Source organism: Canis lupus, chromosome 21 (genome assembly GCF_011100685.1).
Source record: "Canis lupus familiaris isolate Mischka breed German Shepherd chromosome 21, alternate assembly UU_Cfam_GSD_1.0, whole genome shotgun sequence".
In the NCBI taxonomy this organism is placed as follows: domain Eukaryota; kingdom Metazoa; phylum Chordata; class Mammalia; order Carnivora; family Canidae; genus Canis; species Canis lupus.
The window spans coordinates 23,777,721-23,793,981 of NC_049242.1; the positions used below are offsets into that span (position 1 = coordinate 23,777,721).

Here is a 16,261-nt window from a genome sequence, read left to right on the forward strand (position 1 = left end):
TACAACACCATTGTTGATAATGATGGTGGTGGTATGATGATAATAAATGAAGTAATAATAATGATGATAAAAATACTAATGTGGTTAAATTCCAAGGACTCAGAGTCTTAATTAAGTCTAGGATTCACTCCTCATATGAATCAGATAACCCAAGTATTCTATCCTCCATTTATTTTCATTTATATAAAAAAGCATTCAGGGGCACCTCACCTGGCTGGCTTGGTGGGCATGTGACTCTTGATCTTGGGGTTATGAATTCAAGTCCCATGTTCGGTGTAGAGCTTACTTAAAATAAATAAATACTTTTTAAAAAAATTCAGTAAGACAGTGAGCACTGTCTGAGGAGCTAGGAATTATAACAGTGATCAAGAATTAGGGTGCAGGGATCCCTGGGTGGCGCAGCGGTTTGGCGCCTGCCTTTGGCCCAGGGCGCGATCCTGGAGACCCGGGATCGAATCCCACGTCAGGCTCCCGGTGCATGGAGCCTGCTTCTCCCTCTGCCTGTGTCTCTGCCTCTCTCTCTCTCTCACTGCGTGCCTATCATAAATAAAAAAAAAAAAAAAAGAATTAGGGTGCAGGCTGTTACGGAGCTTTCATAGCTTTCATGTTCATGGAAGAGGCAGACACACAAGCGAAGAAATACATTTCAGATAATGATAAGCGACCCGAAGGAAATAAAACAAGGCAATATGATATAAAATACTGGCAGGGGTCATTATTTAATAGTCTAGATCAGGGAAACCTCACTGGTTTTTGAGCTGAATGAAGTGTTAGGGAAAAAGCTGAGGGAAGAGCATTCCAAGCAGGAGAGATTTCAAGGGGAAAGACCCTCCAGAGGGTCCAGGCAGCCTGGTGCGTCCCAGGAAGAAAAAGGCAGCCAGTGTGCTAGAGCATTGCAAGCACAGGGATAATGGTCTGAAGTCAGAGGGTAGGCAAGAGGCCAGGTCATGGCAGGATTTACGAATTGTTAAGGGCTTGGGTTTTAATCTAAAAGCAATGGAGAGGTTTTAAGGAAATGACTGACACTACTTGATTTACATGTTTAAAAGATAACTCTGGAAAAAATTAAAGAAATCTGTATATTGCTAGGGAAAACACAGAGCTAACTGGTGGTTCCTTATTCCCATCTGTGGGTGGATACAGCGCCTGCCACCATCTGGCTGTGGGGCCCAAGTTATATGGCACCATTCTCTAGCACTCTAGTTATATCATCACAGACCTAGGGAGAAAAGTCTCTGAGGGCAAACTGCTTTGCAAAGGCCCCCCAGAGCATGAGCATGGAGGAGGCAAGAATATAAGTTCCACTCTCCTTTGTGCTTGCTTAGTGATGGCACCTACCATAGAAGAGGCTTCTGGTTGGCAGCAGAGCTTAGGATCTGGATGAAGGATGATTCCACTCCGTGTCTTCCGAAGACACTTGTCCCCACTCAGTTTCCTTCATGAGAGCCCTGTGAAATTAAGGGCTATGTCTTCTCCCATCCTGTTTTACTGTTGCCTCTCTCCATCAGAATCTCTATTTGCAGACTGTTCTGGGAAGAGAGGGCCTGCTGAGATTTAAAAAAAAAAAAAAAAGAAAGAAAAGAAAAGAAAAGAAAGGCTTAGAAATGTTCACGAAGCCACATTAAAAACCCATACAAATAAATACAAATGAGCCTCACATCCATTCTACAAACATTTATTTAGGTCAACTATATGTACAATATCTGGAGATGCAAAAGAATGTGTCTTAAAGTAATAACAGGTTTTTTGTTTTTGTTTTGCTTTTTAAAAGATTTTACTTATTATTGGAGAGAGAGAGAGAGCATGAGCACAAGCAGGGGAAGAAGCAGAGGGAAAAAGAAAGGGAGAAGCAGACTCTCTGCTGAGTAGGGAGTCTGACGTGGGGCTCCATCCCAGGACCCTGGGATCATGACCTGAACTGAAGGCAGATGTTAAACCTACTGAGCCACCCAGGTGCCCCTCCTCCTCCCTCCTATTTTAAGTAAAGATTTATTGTATGGATAAGTAACTCCAACCTGGCTGAAGAGTGAAAGTGGAGTGGGGATTATTCAATTTATAAGTAAATTAACTTTGACAGTTCCTATAAACAAGATTTTCTTCCTAATGTACCTAAACTGGACCCAGTTTCAAAGACTCAATCAGTTCACACCTTTCAGGGCATCACTGAGTAAGGGCAGTGTCCTAGAGCTGGCTCTAAGGGCTCAGGGGAGCTGAGTGTTAAATTCTTAGGAATTTTACAAGCTGGTTGTTAAACATGATCATTCTGAACATTAAATTACATAAACTCACAAATAAGTTATATTCAAAACATTCAAACTCAACTCCTTATTATATTACTATGTTTTATTATCAATATTCTTGAAATTATTTATATCTATTGGACCAATGGAAATACTACATAATGGTGTCCTGCTGTCAACTCCACATTCAGTTATGTCATATCAGTAGCTTGAAATTGGCCAAGGTGGGAGTATCTACACCATGGAAATTGGCAACTGCTATAAACCAGGGCTTTGTTCCCCTGGAGAGCTGGTTGTTACACATTTAGGAGCACACCACTGATGTAGAATTTCTATTATGTAGTCTTGTCTTACATTCACTCTTAGATGAATCTGATTTTAGAGTCTTAACAGAATTAAGTGGACGGGTTAAGAAGTCTTTCCTTGATGCTGATCTCTCTGATCTTTATCACTACACTAATTTTACATAATCAAGCAGCCTGCAGGCCAGGAGGAGGTCTTAGCCACAAATAACAGGTCACAAGAGGACTATCTAAAGGAAGAAAGATATTCTTCAACAAACCTTTATTTAGCAGCTACTATGTCCAAAGCTGTGTGAAGGTTAGGGAAGAGAGTAGTCTATGTTCTGGAGGAACTCACTCAGAGAAGGTGACCTGAAACCTTTGATGATACAATGTGATAAGTGGTAAGTGCTATAATGGAAATATAGAAGCATGAAGGAGAAAGAAGCTAACTCAGACACCAGGAGAGAGACTTCAGTGAGAACTTGGCCTACAAGCACCAGTGTTTGTCTTGTTCTCCACTGTGTCCCTAGCACCTAGCACAATGCCTGGCACAGCATTGGGTAGATAAAGGAGGTAGTAAATTTTGATCTGGGAAAAAGAAGGCTGCCAGATAAGAATGGGTAGAGGGAGGGCATTAGAAAAGCAAGCAGGGGGACGCCTGGGTGGCTCAGCGGTTAAGCGTCTGCCTTTGGCTCGAGGTGTGATCCTGGGGTCCTGGGATCGAGTCCCGCATTGGGCTCCCTGCATGGAGCCTGCTCTTCCCTCTGCATATATCTCTGCCTCTCTCTCTCTCTCTCTCTCACGAACAAATAAATAAAATCTTAAAAGAAAAGAAAAGAAAGCAAGTGCAGAAGCATGGAGAGTACAAGAAAAGAAAGAGAAATACAATTTGAAGAAAGAAAATTTAATGTGGCATGAGGAGTCCAAGGACTGAAACTGGTAAGAATGCAAGTACGAAGAGAGGTTCTCTGTTTCAAATCTCTGCAGAGCTCCCAGGAGACAAAAAGAGTTGGCTTGTTCTGTACAGCCCTGAGGGGAGAGCTAGGAACCATGGGGGGAGTCACAGAGAATCACATATCAGTTAAAGAAATTTCGGGGCACTTGGGTGCCGCAGTTTGTTAGGCATCTGCCTTCATATCAGATCATGATCTCAGAGTTCTGGGATTGAGCCTCACATTGCATCGGGCTCCCTGCTCAGTGGGGAATCTGCTTCTCCCTCTCCCTCTGCCTTTCCTCCTGTTCTGTTCTCTCTTTCTCTCTCTCAAATGAATAGTCTTAAAAAAAAAAAAAAGAACTTTCTAATGGAGATGTCCAGCAGTGCAATGGGTTGCCTTGGAAGGCAACAAGCTAGTTCCCTAAGAGGTTAGCAACAGGTGCCAAGTTTGGTGCAACAAATTGCTCTGGATGGATACTTTTTTTTTTTTTTCTGACTAGATTTTGGAAGAATTTATACAATCTCCTTTCTTAAGGGACAACTATCTTAATGAACACCCATCTTCAACAACAATTCTACAGAAGATGCAGAGATTTCTATCAAGTGCTTGTTTCTTATGTCAATCATTGATTAAAACCAAGGGCAATACGTATGCTGAAGGCTCCTCCATGAAAGAGTAATATCTTTTCAAGTCATTGAAGTCTTCACTCATTCATGAAGCATTTATTTCTTTGTGTGTCAGGGACCTTGCTAAATGCTAGAAGTATAAATGTAAATGAAAAAAGGACCCTGCTCCCCACAGTACTGAGTAGAAATGCAAATAAATATTTACTCCAAAATGCAAATTAAATATTTACACTCCAGTAGCTTACAATACAAAGTGCTCTGGAAAATGAAGACAAAAAATTTGCTTTGTTTGGGGAACCTTGGGAAGGCCTCAGAGAGGAAGTCACTCAGAGCTGACTTTTGAAAAGTTAAAAGGAATTCACTAACTAGAGGAGGAAAAAGATGGTACAGGCAGAAGGAAAACACAAACACATGAAGGTGTGAAAGTGCAGTTTGTGGAAGTGAGTGAGTGGTGGAATAATAGGGTAGATGGGACTGGTAAGTAGGAGCCAAAATGTGCACAGGCTTGAATCCAATGCTAACAACTTTGGATTTTATTCTGTAAATGATAGGAAGCTTATCATTTTTTCTGTTATTTATTCAATAAACTTTTCATTTTGGAAAGATTTTAGATTGATAGAAAAGTGACAAAGGTAGTACAGTGTTCTTAACCTAAGAACCATATATCCTCCACCCTGCTTTCCCCAATGCTAACATCTCACGTAGCCAGAGAACCTCTGTTCAGATGAAGAAACCGAGATTGGTACATAGCTATTAACTAAAGTATAGACTTCATTCACCAGCTTTTTCCACTAATGCCCTTTTACTGTCCCAGAATCCAATCCAGGATACTGCACTGCATTTCATGTTTTTTATTTATTTATTTCCAATAATGAATTTTAAGGAGAAAGTGCCGTGATCACATTTGTCAGTAGACACGATCGGCATAATTCGTAGGGCTCACGTGAGGAAAATACACTGGAGGAGCCTAAATTAGGATGGAAGCCTTGCTTAGAAGCTGTTGGCAAAGTCCAGGGAAGGGATGACAATGGCCCCAATGCTGGGAGCAGTGTGGATGGAGAGGAGGATTGAGGCATGTTTTGGTTTCATGCTAGAGACCTTTCCTGAAGTAGAACGGGTGGGATATAGCACAGGCTGATCCTAATTCATCTAAGACATGAATATATGTGTGCAACAGACTTTAAGCAAAGATGGAGAAAAGAAAAGATCTCTGTCTCAGATTCTTAGGATGAGATTATTTCTGCAACTATGCACTACATTTAACTCTGAGCTCCCTGAAAGCCAAGGCAAAAAGGGAAGCAAGATGACATACATAGCTCTCATTATCTGTTAAAGTATACTCAAGGAAGAGAAAGAGACTGGCCAGATGAGAGCGGGAGAAATGAAGTTTGAAGGGCACCTAGGAGGTAGATCATGCTTGTCCCTGATTTTGAAAGCCATGGCGAAACTCCATCTTTGGGGATCACTGTTTCTTCCCAGCACCCTCTGTTCTGGAGGGGATAGCCTGGCAGCACATGGGCATGGGGAGCCCAGCCTTATTGTACCTTTATAGACAGCCAGCCAGAAGTGTGGAAATGATTCTCTATCAGAATGGCATGTGGCTCAGCATCCTGTCTCACCTCTTACTTTACTCGACCCTCTCCTCTCTTGTGCTCACTGGACTTTCCAATAGCTCTGCAAGAAAAGCTGGGCAGGAAGTTGAGGTTTAATGTGGGATAAATGAACTTTACCAAAATGGCCCAGCAAGTTGGGGGGAGAGCCAGGAGAAGGACCCTGCCCTTTTGATTTCAGAGCCTGGGTGTTTCTTATCGGGAAAGCTCAGAGGTCTTACTAATTCGTCCACTCATTGGACACAAGGTATGGAGCACTAACCATGGTTTTCAGGGCTGTATCCCCAGGGAGCTCACCTTCTGGTGAGAAATTTGACACTTTGACAACCAGCTCTCACTGAAGAGAACTGAACATGGCCATCACTCTCAGAGAGGTACAGGCCTTATCTGCAGAGACAAAGGAGAGATCACGTCCTGCTTCAGGAGTGGGAGGGGGGAAAGCAGAGGAAGACGTCCAGAGAAAGGGCCAAGAATCCCGCTGGACTGGATTTCAACCTAGGCACGGAGCCTGTGGGTAGGAAGGGGAACTGTGGTAAGGGCATTCCAGCTGCCTGGAATTAGGACCCCTTCTTTTTTGAGATGTTAAGTACTTTGACGTTCATTATCTCATTTCATCCTCGCAAAAAAAAAAAAAAAAAAAAAAAGTGGAAGGCGTTAAGATCCCCGTTTTTAGATTCTGAGGCGGCGTGTCCAAGACCACAAACAGAATTAAGACCGGCAAGTGCCACGATTCCGCCCAGAGCTCGGTGCACGCACGCCCCCGCCCGACCCCGAGCGCTCGCCACCCCGACGTCTGCTCCCGCCGCACCCCGCAGCTCCACCTGAAGCCTCGCTGGGTCGCGTCGTCCTGCGCTCGGGGCGCCGCGGGGAGTCAGGGGTTAAAGCCCGTGGTCCGGGTGGCCCCTTCCCCCTCCCGAGCCCTCTCGCCTCCGCTCGGCGCCGCGCCTGGAGCGTGCGTCCCGGAGACCCGCACGAGAGAGGAGGGGAGAAGTGGGCCTGTTTCTCGGGTGGCCAATCCCCCGAGCCCGCGGTGCCCCAGAGGAGGCGCCAGGGCTAGGCCAGCGCCAGGCCGGGCTGCCTGCTTCCCGCGGCAAAGTACAAATGCGCCCGAGCGCGGCGCCTGGCGCCCTTGGCGAGCACAGCCGGCCCGCGCTCAGCCAGCCCCCGCGGCCGCCGCGCCGCCGCCGGTACCCGCCGCCCCGCCGGGCCCCAGGGCCCCGCAGCCCGACCCCGAGCCCGCCGAGCGGGGGGCGCCGGCCGCCTCTAGCCCGCGCGCCCCGGGCCGCCCGCCGGTGCCGCGCGCCTCGCCCGACGCTGCGCGCCCGCAGACCCCTGTCCTCCCCGACCTCCTCCTCCTCCTCCTCCTCCTCCTCCTCCTCCTCCTCCTCCTCCTCCTCCTCCTCCTCCTCCTCCTCCTCCTCCTCCTCCTCCTCCTCTCCCTCTCACCTTCTCCTTTGCTTTTACTGCTTCTCCTTCTTGCCGTACCTCCCTCCATCTCTCCATCTCTCCCTCTTTCCACCTTCCTCTCATTCCCACCTTGGACCCAGCCTCGGCCTCTCCCCTTCGCCACCCTTCTCGGTCTCCCCGCGGTAGCGGCGGCAGCCCTCCCTGGGTCTGCGCCTTGCTTTGTGCCCCTCTGCCTCAGTGTCCTCGTCTCACTCTCTCCCCCACGCCCCTCCCGGCTCAGCGCCTGGCGGCCTGGCCCTGGGGGAAGGAAGGAAGGATGGTTCCCGAGGTAAGGGTCCTCTCCTCCTTGCTGGGACTCGCGCTGCTCTGGTTCCCCTTGGACTCCCACGCTCGAGCCCGTAAGTAGGCAGAGGAGGGATTCGAGCCCCTGGGAGGTGCGGGGGGTGGTGGGTGGGAAAGTGCCGGGACTTGGGGACCCAAACTGTTCTGACAGCCGTCAGGGCAGCACCTGTGCGGGGGAGAGCGGAGACTCCTCTGCCCGCCAGTATGGGCTGATGAGTTTGGGATACAGGGGTGGGGACTGGGGGGACCTGGGAAAACTCAGAGCCAAGGGGGCTGCTGCCATGGACCTGAGGATGAGGGGACTGAGGACAGTGGGGGAGAGGGCAGGACACTGTGCATGTGTGTTGCCTGGTGGTGGTGCTTAACATTCTCAGGAGAGAGCCAGGCATGTCTGGCTGCAAGGGTGCAGACAAAAGTGATGAAGATGTAGACTACTGCATTCAAAAGGAACCCATGGAAAGACAGAAGAGCTAACTAGATAACCTCACTCTGTTACCCCCTGTGATTCTCACAACACTTCCATGAGGTGGGTATTGTCATTTGCATTTTACAGATGAGAAAACAGGTTGATAGAAGAAACTTGCTGAAGTTTACAGAGCTAGCAAGCCATCCAAAGCCTGAGCTCTTCAATTCCAAATCCTATACTCCCCCCCCCCCCCCCCCCCCCCCCCGCCGCCAGCATCTGGAAGAATCCCTGATTTGGAGCTGTAAGACTCTGGGAGGCAGGAAGGCACAGGGAGATAGGCCAGTCTTCACTATCCCAAATCTTTTGAATACCATCAGATGGAGAGCACCTCTCTTAAGCCTCAGTTTCCTAATCTATAAAATGGGAATCAAAATCCCAGGACTGTTGTGAGAATTAAATTGGAGAAAATATGTCAAGCAAATAGCTGGTACATGGTAGCATCTTTAAAAATATCAGTCCCCTAATTCATACTTCTCCACTTAGAGCATATATGCCTAAGTTTATGTAATCTCTCCGGACCTCAGTTTCCCCCTGTCCCTGCAAGAGGCCAGCAGACCCCCTCCCCATCCCCAGTCTCTTGGGGAATCCTGTGAGGATGGAAAACAAAACCAAAGATTCACTTAATGAGAAAGAAGGAGCTTAGTTCAAACCCTAAAATACCTGATCAAGAAACTGAGGACCAGGAGGGGCAAGGGTTTGCTCCAGGTTACCCGGCACAGAGCCTGGGATGAAGACCCCGGTTTCCCAAGCCCCAGCGTAGTGCTCTGTCCTCTCCACAGCTCAGCTCCCCTTTCTTTTGCTGCCTTTCTTTAGCACGTGACTTTCTGGAGCTGGTGGTGCTGGATTTTGTTTCATTCTTGTCTCTGCTTGTGAGGGCAAGCTGCATGTCTGGTCGTCTCTGGGCTGCCAGCAGCATGAGACTCATAGAAGTCCTTAGCAACAAGTAATGGAAAGAACTCAGTGTTGGGTTCAAGTCCTGCCTCTGCCCCTTAGTAGCTGTGTGACTTTTCATAAGTCACAACTTCTCTGAGCCTCAATTTCTTCATCTAAGGCACAGATGGTACCTGGAACCCAAAGAGTTCTTGGGAGGATTAAAGAAGGGGACTGTGTTAAATTAGCTAGCACAATGCCTAGCACTCAGTAAATGTCTCCTCCCTTTCCTTGGGCCCTGGAGGTTTCCTCCTAACATTTTAAAAGGGACTTACCACAGAATGCCCTCCCTGCCCGCCTCCCTTCCTCTTGGCTCATCATTCTTAGCCCCCAAGGCTTTTCTCCAGACATTGTTGCTCTCGATGCATCTCTGAAAGGTGGCCCAGAATCAGATCGTTGTGCATGATTGCTAATGTCCTACCCACACCCCTCCTGTGGACCTCCCATATCTTGGCAGCCCTTCATCACCTTGCTGGGTCACACTTCTTCCAACACACTTTTCCTGGCCACCTAAGCCACTTCAGTCTCCTTCCGCTGTGCCTCCACCGGCCTTCAGGCCCATACCTCTCACTGGGTCCTGCCATTCTATGTCACCTACAGCCTGGAGCTTAGCTTCCAGATGTGCAAGAGAACAACTCAGAGCAGACTTGAATTAAGGTGAGGTGGACTGGCATTCAGAGGGATGTGTTCAGATTTGGGGATGACAGAGCTGAAAGAGCTTTGAAAATCATCTGCTCCTACCTGCAATTTTCCTATCCTTACAGTTAAACTGAAGCCCAGGAAATGGGAGTGACTTGCCCAAGTTCACACAGCAAATTTGTTAAAGAAAATAACAACAGATTTGTCACTTAATGGTTGTGTGAATTGGGACAAATCACTTCCCTTCTCTGAGCTTCACTTTGTCTAGTGCTGTCAATCCATGAATCTAGGAACAATCCTATTCTATAGTCATTTGCAAGGGTCCTATTTGGGGGTCTCTTATGAAGGTCCTTGTCTTAGTCCAAGTAAGATCCCAGGCCTGTCGTGCATAATAAACCTCCTGGTGACACCTTGGGTGCTTTCATTAGTGGTGCCAACAGATGGAAATTCTCAAGTCTGCATCATGTCAGACTCCTGAGGTGGCTCGGCCCTACAGAAATGCCAAAGGCCTGTGAGCACACAGAGCTGTTTGCTCCTCAGTTACAATGCAAGGCTGGTCAAACAAAGGTTATTCTGTCCTTGGCTCTGTTTCCAGCCACAGATTGAGTTCAACGAGGACTGAGTCTCAACTCTGGCCACAGGCTGAGCCCTGATCCTCAAAACTCTGACCACAGATTGAACCCTGATTCCATTCTAGGTCCATGACCTGGTCACTAACTGATACTGATCTCAATCCCAGGCAGAGCCACATACATGCATGATGTTAGTTTGGGCACCCATCCCTCTGTGGAATGAGGACCTGCGTAGTATCCTGACTCTCTCTCCAGTGCTCTTTCTCTTATGTCAGTGCCTCTCTATCATGCTCTTCCTTTACTGATTGTTCAGCTCCCCTCTGCTCCCACTGTTTAGGGTATCCGGCATGCTTCCGCTTTCTCTTCCTTCCCACTGTCCAATCCTGCTTTTGGGAGACAGTTATCAAGTAGAAACATCAAACTCTATATCCTCTCTCCAAGGGCTATGTGTACAGTGGGAATCAAAGCTTCTGTTCCCAGGTGACAGCATCCCAGACTGCAGAAGCAGAGATGGGGCAGGAAGGGAGCTCCCATCATATGATGTGGTATAGAGGACAAATTGGAGTCAGAAGGTCAGGGCTTCAGCCTGGCTCTGCTACTAATTCCAACTGTGACACCAGACAAGTTGCCTTTCTTTGCCGCTCGGTTTTCCCAGCTGTAAAGAGAGATGGTTCACCCAAATAGACAATCGTTGAGAACAATTCTGGCTTTAACATCTCATGATTCTAAGACTCTAGGATCCGAAGTTGCTGTTGCCTCGCTTCTGAGTCTGCTGTGGGCTTTTGAAAAGGAAGTTGAGGGAGTTTCAATCTACAGCCTGATACTCTTGCCCTGCTAGGGAAGAGTAGATCCGATCCTCAGACCCCAGGAAAGTGAACCCAGAAGGTATAGAACGGTTGGTTTGGAGGGAGACCCACCAGTAGAGACCTTGCCCTGCTGTTCAGCTTAGTTGCATCCCATCTTCCAGTCCAGGTGTACATTGGGGTGGGGGGCACTTGAGTGAAGGCTTGCTATCCGGCTCCAGGCAGGGCCCTCTCTGGGTCTGTCTAGGTGGTTCTGCACCTCCTTTCTCCCACCAGTAGAGGTCTCTGTCTTACTCACTCGCTAGCAGGCTGCTGAGCAGGAGCCGGGCAACAGCTGCAGTTATTTCCAGCTGTTGCACCTGTTCTAGGACTGGCCTCTCAAGTTCCCCCAGCCACTAGCCATGGCGCCGGTCTCTGGGAGAGGGATCCTGAATCCCTTGGACTCCCAAAGAGGACTGGTGTGAGAGCGCTGCCCTCTGGGAGGTGAAGTGCGGAGATCATTTCAGGCAACCTCCTGAACAGGATCCCATCCCGTACCAGAGAAGGCCGCTCCAGTCTTTTTCTGACACCCATTCTTATAGTCAGGATTCCTCCTTATGTCTCACCTGGATCCTTTTGTGTTCAATTTAAAGCCATTTCTTCTGGTTCTGCCCCTTAGATCTGAAGACTGTTGGAGTTTGCGCTGGCACAAATCGATGATCTTAGGCAAGTCCTAGTCCGTCTTCTAGGACTCAGTTTCCACATCTGTAAAATAAAGGATTGGATATCATCTCTCAGCCCCTAACTTTCCAAGAGTTTGCAGATCTAAGTGTAGATGTCCGAGGCAGAAGAAAATAATCTCCTCTCTGCCCCCTAACCGTTGCCAGTAGGAGAGCTGTCTTTCCTGTTTTTTTTTTTTTAATAATCTTTATTTATTTATTCATGAGAGACACACAGAGAGAGAGAGAGGCAGAGACACAGGCAGAGGGAGAAGCAGGCTCCATGCAGGGAGCCCGACGTGGGACTCGATCCCAGGTCTCCAGGATCACACCCTGGACTGGAGGCGGCACTAAACTGCTGTACCACCGGGCTGCCCTGTCTTTCCTGGTTTGACGGTCCTCTCCTTTGTGGTCCTTCTATGCTCCTGAACATCTATCATGTGCCAGAGAAGATGAGTCAGGTTCAGAGAAGTGAGGGCCTTTTCCCTTGATCACACAGCTTAGCTCCTAAGAATCTGAGGTTTTCACTTCTGATTCCCTTAGGAGGCCTCCCCCATTGGGTGCCAGAGCCCAGAGCAGAGCTTGTGTCTTAGAGAGAAGCAGGTTTGTGTGAATGGGAACTATAAAGAAATGAAGTATGCCTGTGTGGGCACAAGGGAAAAGATGTGAACATGCTCACATTCCTCTGCAGCTGGCTTGCTCAGGTCCTGGTAGGCTGGGGACCAGCCATAGTCCTGGGCCTCTCTCCTCACATCTCAAGCCCCCTAGTCCTCTCCAGCTTCCCCCACAGCCCAGGAGCTTCTTTCTTGGTTGTCTTTCCTGCTTATTGCTGGAAGAATTCCCAGTCCTACCACCCACTCCTAACTATCTCCTCTGAGGGCCTTTATCATAGTCTGACAGTTTCATTGTGGACTGTGGGATGGCCTTGGGTGGGACAAATTGGAAATTTTTACTTACATGTGAAGATCATGGGCTTGTTCATCCCCTCCCCTGCCTGGGCTCCTGACCTTTCTGTATATGGTGTTTGATTTGGGAGTTCAGGTGATGAGAGCTGGAAAGGAGAGGTCAAGAGCCAATTCCTGGTAGGTGGCAAGGCCTTATCACATGAATGAAGCATTCTTCTTGTTAGAGGTTTCCAGGATCAAGGGCCATACATCCAGAACCTCCCCTCTCCCTTGACTCTTCATTCTTTCACAGCGCATTCATTTATGGAGCGCCAACTCTGTGTAGGGGCTGCGCAGAGCACTGGAGATACATGAATGAATGAGATACGGTTCCTGCTCTAAAGAAGCTCAGAGTGTAGTAAGGAAGAAGAATGCACTTAGTCAGTACTCCCGATCCCGTGATGAGAGTTGTCATAGAGGGCTGAACTTAGTTCCATGGGAGCCCGAGGCTGCTGGCCTGGAAGGATGGGGCAGCTTCATCAACAGGGTGGCATCTGCAGGCTTTTGAAGAACGGGAATGAGCTGGCCAAAAGTGGAGATGGAGAATCACATTCCAAGGTGGGGAGGAAACAGCGCGGGAGGAAGGGACGTGAGAAAGAGCCTGGTGGGGTGGTGCAAGAGTGAGAAATTCAGCAAGAGGAAGTGAGGCTGAAAACAAGGCCTCCACTGAGAGTATTGCTGGAAAAGCAGGCAAGAGCCAGTGCTTAACAGACTGGGGTGACATGATAACATTCAGAGTCTGTCTAGTAAACACCGCTGCCCCTCAATTCAGAGGAGATCAGCCGAGTCCAATCACTTTAAGCCAGTATCAAGCTAGGGAAGAGCTGTGGCTGTGGCCTCTCCAAGTGGACGCTTCAGGCAAGGAAGGGCACTAGCACATGCCAGCCACCCGCCATGAGCGGCCTTGCATGAACCACAGTCACCCCCACCTCTGTGCCTTGGCTGTGTAGCTCCCTTTGCCAGACAGGCCCTTCCCCTCTGTCTGCACCTGGTTAACTACTTCAAGATGTAGCTCAGGCATCTTCTCAGGGAAGCCTTCCCTAAAGACTCTGTGCTTCCAGTATAATAGAACTTGCCACACTGATGTATAGCTGACCCTTGAGCAATGTGGGGGTTGGGGGCACCAACCCCGGCACAGTCAAACATCTGCACGTAACTTTTGACTCCCCTTTAAAACTTAATAACTAACTGATAGCCTCCTGTTGACTTGAAGCCTTACCAGTCACATAAATAGTGGATTAATTCGTATCTTATATGTTACATCAAGTAAGCTAGAGAAAAGGAAATGTTATGAAGAAAATCATAAGGAAGAGAAAATACAGGTACAGTACTGAACTGTAAAAAAATCCACTAACAAGTGGACCCGCACAGTTCAGAACCATATTGTTCAGGGTCAACTGTATTTTATCCATCCATCCATCTTCTTCATGAGTCTGTGAACTCCTTGAGGATGGGGACTGTGTCTTACTAAGTCATAGCCCAGGCCCACCAACATGCATAAGACCTGATACACAGAAGCTCCATAACTGAGTGAAGAGCAGGAAGTAATAGTACTATTCCTAATGATAATAAGCTATCCTTTTTTTTTTTAAGATTTTATTTATTTATTTCTTCATGGGAGACATATACAGAGAGAGAGAGAGGAGCAGAAACACAGGCAGAGGGAGAAGCAGGCTCCATGCAGGGAGCCCGATGTGGGACTTGATCCCGGGACTCCAGAATCATGCCCTGAGCCAATGGCAGGCACTAAACCGCTGAGCCACCCAGGGATCCCCGATGATAAGCTATTCTAACTCATGATAATATCCCTGCTTGGCGTGTCAGGTGCTCCGCGTCCACCCGCCTGAAGCTGCAGCCACATCCTGGACTACTCCTTTTCCCTCTCCAACTGTTTCCAGCCTGCCCCAAAGCTCACCCACCATATTTCCGAAGTATTCCCCAAATCTGCATTTTACCTGTGGGTACTGCTTCCATCTTGGCTCAGGCCAGCATGCTTTCAAAACCAGTGACTGCAACAACCTCTCTGCAACAACCTCCCATGGTCTCTCTGTCTCCAGTTTTGCCCTCCAACTGCTCCAATCCTTTCTCCACTTCTGTGGCTACAGTGATTATGTTAAAATGCAAATATGACCACAGGCACACCCTGGTTTAAAACTTTTGCATGGCTTTCTTTTGCCCTTTGGGCTTTCAAGGCCCTTCCTGAGCCTCTCCCTCCCTCTCCAGCCTGATCTCCAGCCCCTTACCCCTCCACTTTGATTTCTATATCCCGGCCCTGAGGTCTATGTAAGCCCAGGGGTGCTGAGGGAGTCCGGCTTGTGACTGCAGCTAGGAGAGTGTGGGGAGCCACAGGAAACAGAGTTGGTAAGGTTATAAATGACACCTGAGAGGTTTACCTCAGTGGCAGTTACCATGATGTTCACAACCTAATGGGTGCCTGGGGGCTGCCCATAGAATTATGGAAGTAAAAGCTGGTAGGGTAGTTTGGAGTCAGAACCCAGATCTACTTTTTGTTTTATAGCCTACCATTTAATTGAGCATCTAATATGTGTCAGGTGCTAGGTATATTACATATGTTATCTGATTTAATTCTACAATAATCCAGAGAGGTAGAGATTATTACTAATCCCATTTGACAGCTATGGAAACTGAGGCCAAGAGTGAATAAGTAACTTATCTAAACTCAGGCTGCAGATAAAAGTCAGATCTGGGGTGCTTGGGTAGCCCAGTTGGTTAAATGTCTCAGTCTTGGTTTTGACTCAGGTCATGATCTCAGGGTCGTGATCCCAGGGTTGTGAGATCGAGCCCTGCCTCTGACTCCATGCTTAAGAGTCTCTCTCTCTACTTCTCCCCCTGCCCCTCCCTTGATAAAATAAAACCCAAAACCAATCAGAACCCCTACCTATCTGATTCCAAAGCCAGAGTCTTTGGACTATATACATACCTCCACTGAGTAAGGGGTTTTGAGGGGCAAGAGACCTGTCCAACTTTAATTTTTCTCTATCTTAAGCCTGGAGCAGGGCCAATTGTCCTTTTCAAATGAAAACTTCCTCCACTACTGTCTTTTTCCTGGATTAAATATCACTGCTAAGGACCATTAACTTCTAAAGATACCTGAGAGAAGGTGCCCCCCTGAGTTGGGAAGAGGGATGTGGGTGCAGATGGATGAGATGATGCATATGGGTGGAAAGGGCAGGACCAAGGGCAGATATGGAAGGCCACAGAAGACCAAAAGGAATAGATGGGAAGGGAGGGGATGTGAGAGACATGCTTTGCCTCCTTCTTCATGCTACTCAGATCAGCCCCCACTGGCTCCCTGAACCTTATCCTAGCCCACATTGGAGCTCCTGAGAACCAGGATGGTCTCCTATACCCATATACTGATGGGTATAGGAGACCCTATAGGAGACCCTCAATATATCCTAAATCATGGAAGTTTGAAATGATCAAATCTTAGAACCACAAAATCATGCAGTTCTAGAAGCTTCATGTTCTCATGGAATGTAGGCTCTTGGAAGCACAGAATTCTCAAGTCTTGAATCTTAGAAACCTAGAGCTTTGGAGTCTTAGGATTATGAAATCATGGATTCATAATCAGTATCTGTTTAGAAACCTTTGGAGATCAAAGTTCACCTTCCCTCTTATTTTGCAGGGGAGAAACTGAAGATCAGAGAAAGAAAAGTCTTCCTCATTGTCACACAGTGAATTCGTGGCATAAGGAGCTAGAGCTCCGTCCTCCGGCCATTAGCAAGGATCAGGGCTAATGCC

The 16,261-nt window shown here is 47.9% G+C and overlaps 1 protein-coding gene and 2 long non-coding RNA genes across 7 annotated transcripts in view; 1 reads left to right on the top strand and 2 right to left on the bottom strand.

Annotated features, from left to right (window-relative positions):
- Positions 1-488: 488 nt before the first annotated feature.
- On the bottom strand, positions 489-5,763 carry LOC111091530. Of its 2 annotated transcripts, none has more exons than XR_005375645.1 (3): positions 5,630-5,763; positions 1,339-1,547; positions 489-537 (listed from the first exon to the last, which is right to left on the bottom strand). It is a non-coding gene; the product is annotated as an uncharacterized LOC111091530 (long non-coding RNA). The 2 variants fall into 2 exon arrangements; XR_005375646.1 differs by having other exon boundaries at positions 1,339-1,544; positions 5,630-5,728.
- Positions 5,764-6,082: 319 nt separating this feature from the next.
- On the bottom strand, positions 6,083-15,904 carry LOC111091530. Of its 2 annotated transcripts, XR_005375647.1 has the most exons (5): positions 15,438-15,904; positions 12,510-13,097; positions 11,460-11,598; positions 8,571-8,842; positions 6,083-6,203 (listed from the first exon to the last, which is right to left on the bottom strand). It is a non-coding gene; the product is annotated as an uncharacterized LOC111091530 (long non-coding RNA). The 2 variants fall into 2 exon arrangements; XR_005375648.1 differs by lacking the exon at positions 8,571-8,842 and having other exon boundaries at positions 6,113-6,203.
- The window catches only part of CHRDL2 (chordin like 2), a 32,603-nt gene continuing 23,454 nt past the window's right edge, over positions 7,113-16,261 (top strand). For 2 of the 3 annotated variants that reach the window (XM_038568634.1, XM_038568635.1), the window contains exon 1: positions 7,114-7,500. In XM_038568634.1, the coding sequence (XP_038424562.1) occupies positions 7,419-7,500 (82 nt within the window). In that variant the 5' untranslated portion in view covers positions 7,114-7,418. Of the gene's footprint in view, positions 7,501-16,261 lie in introns of all 3 variants that reach the window. The other variant, XM_038568636.1, reaches the window with a different exon arrangement.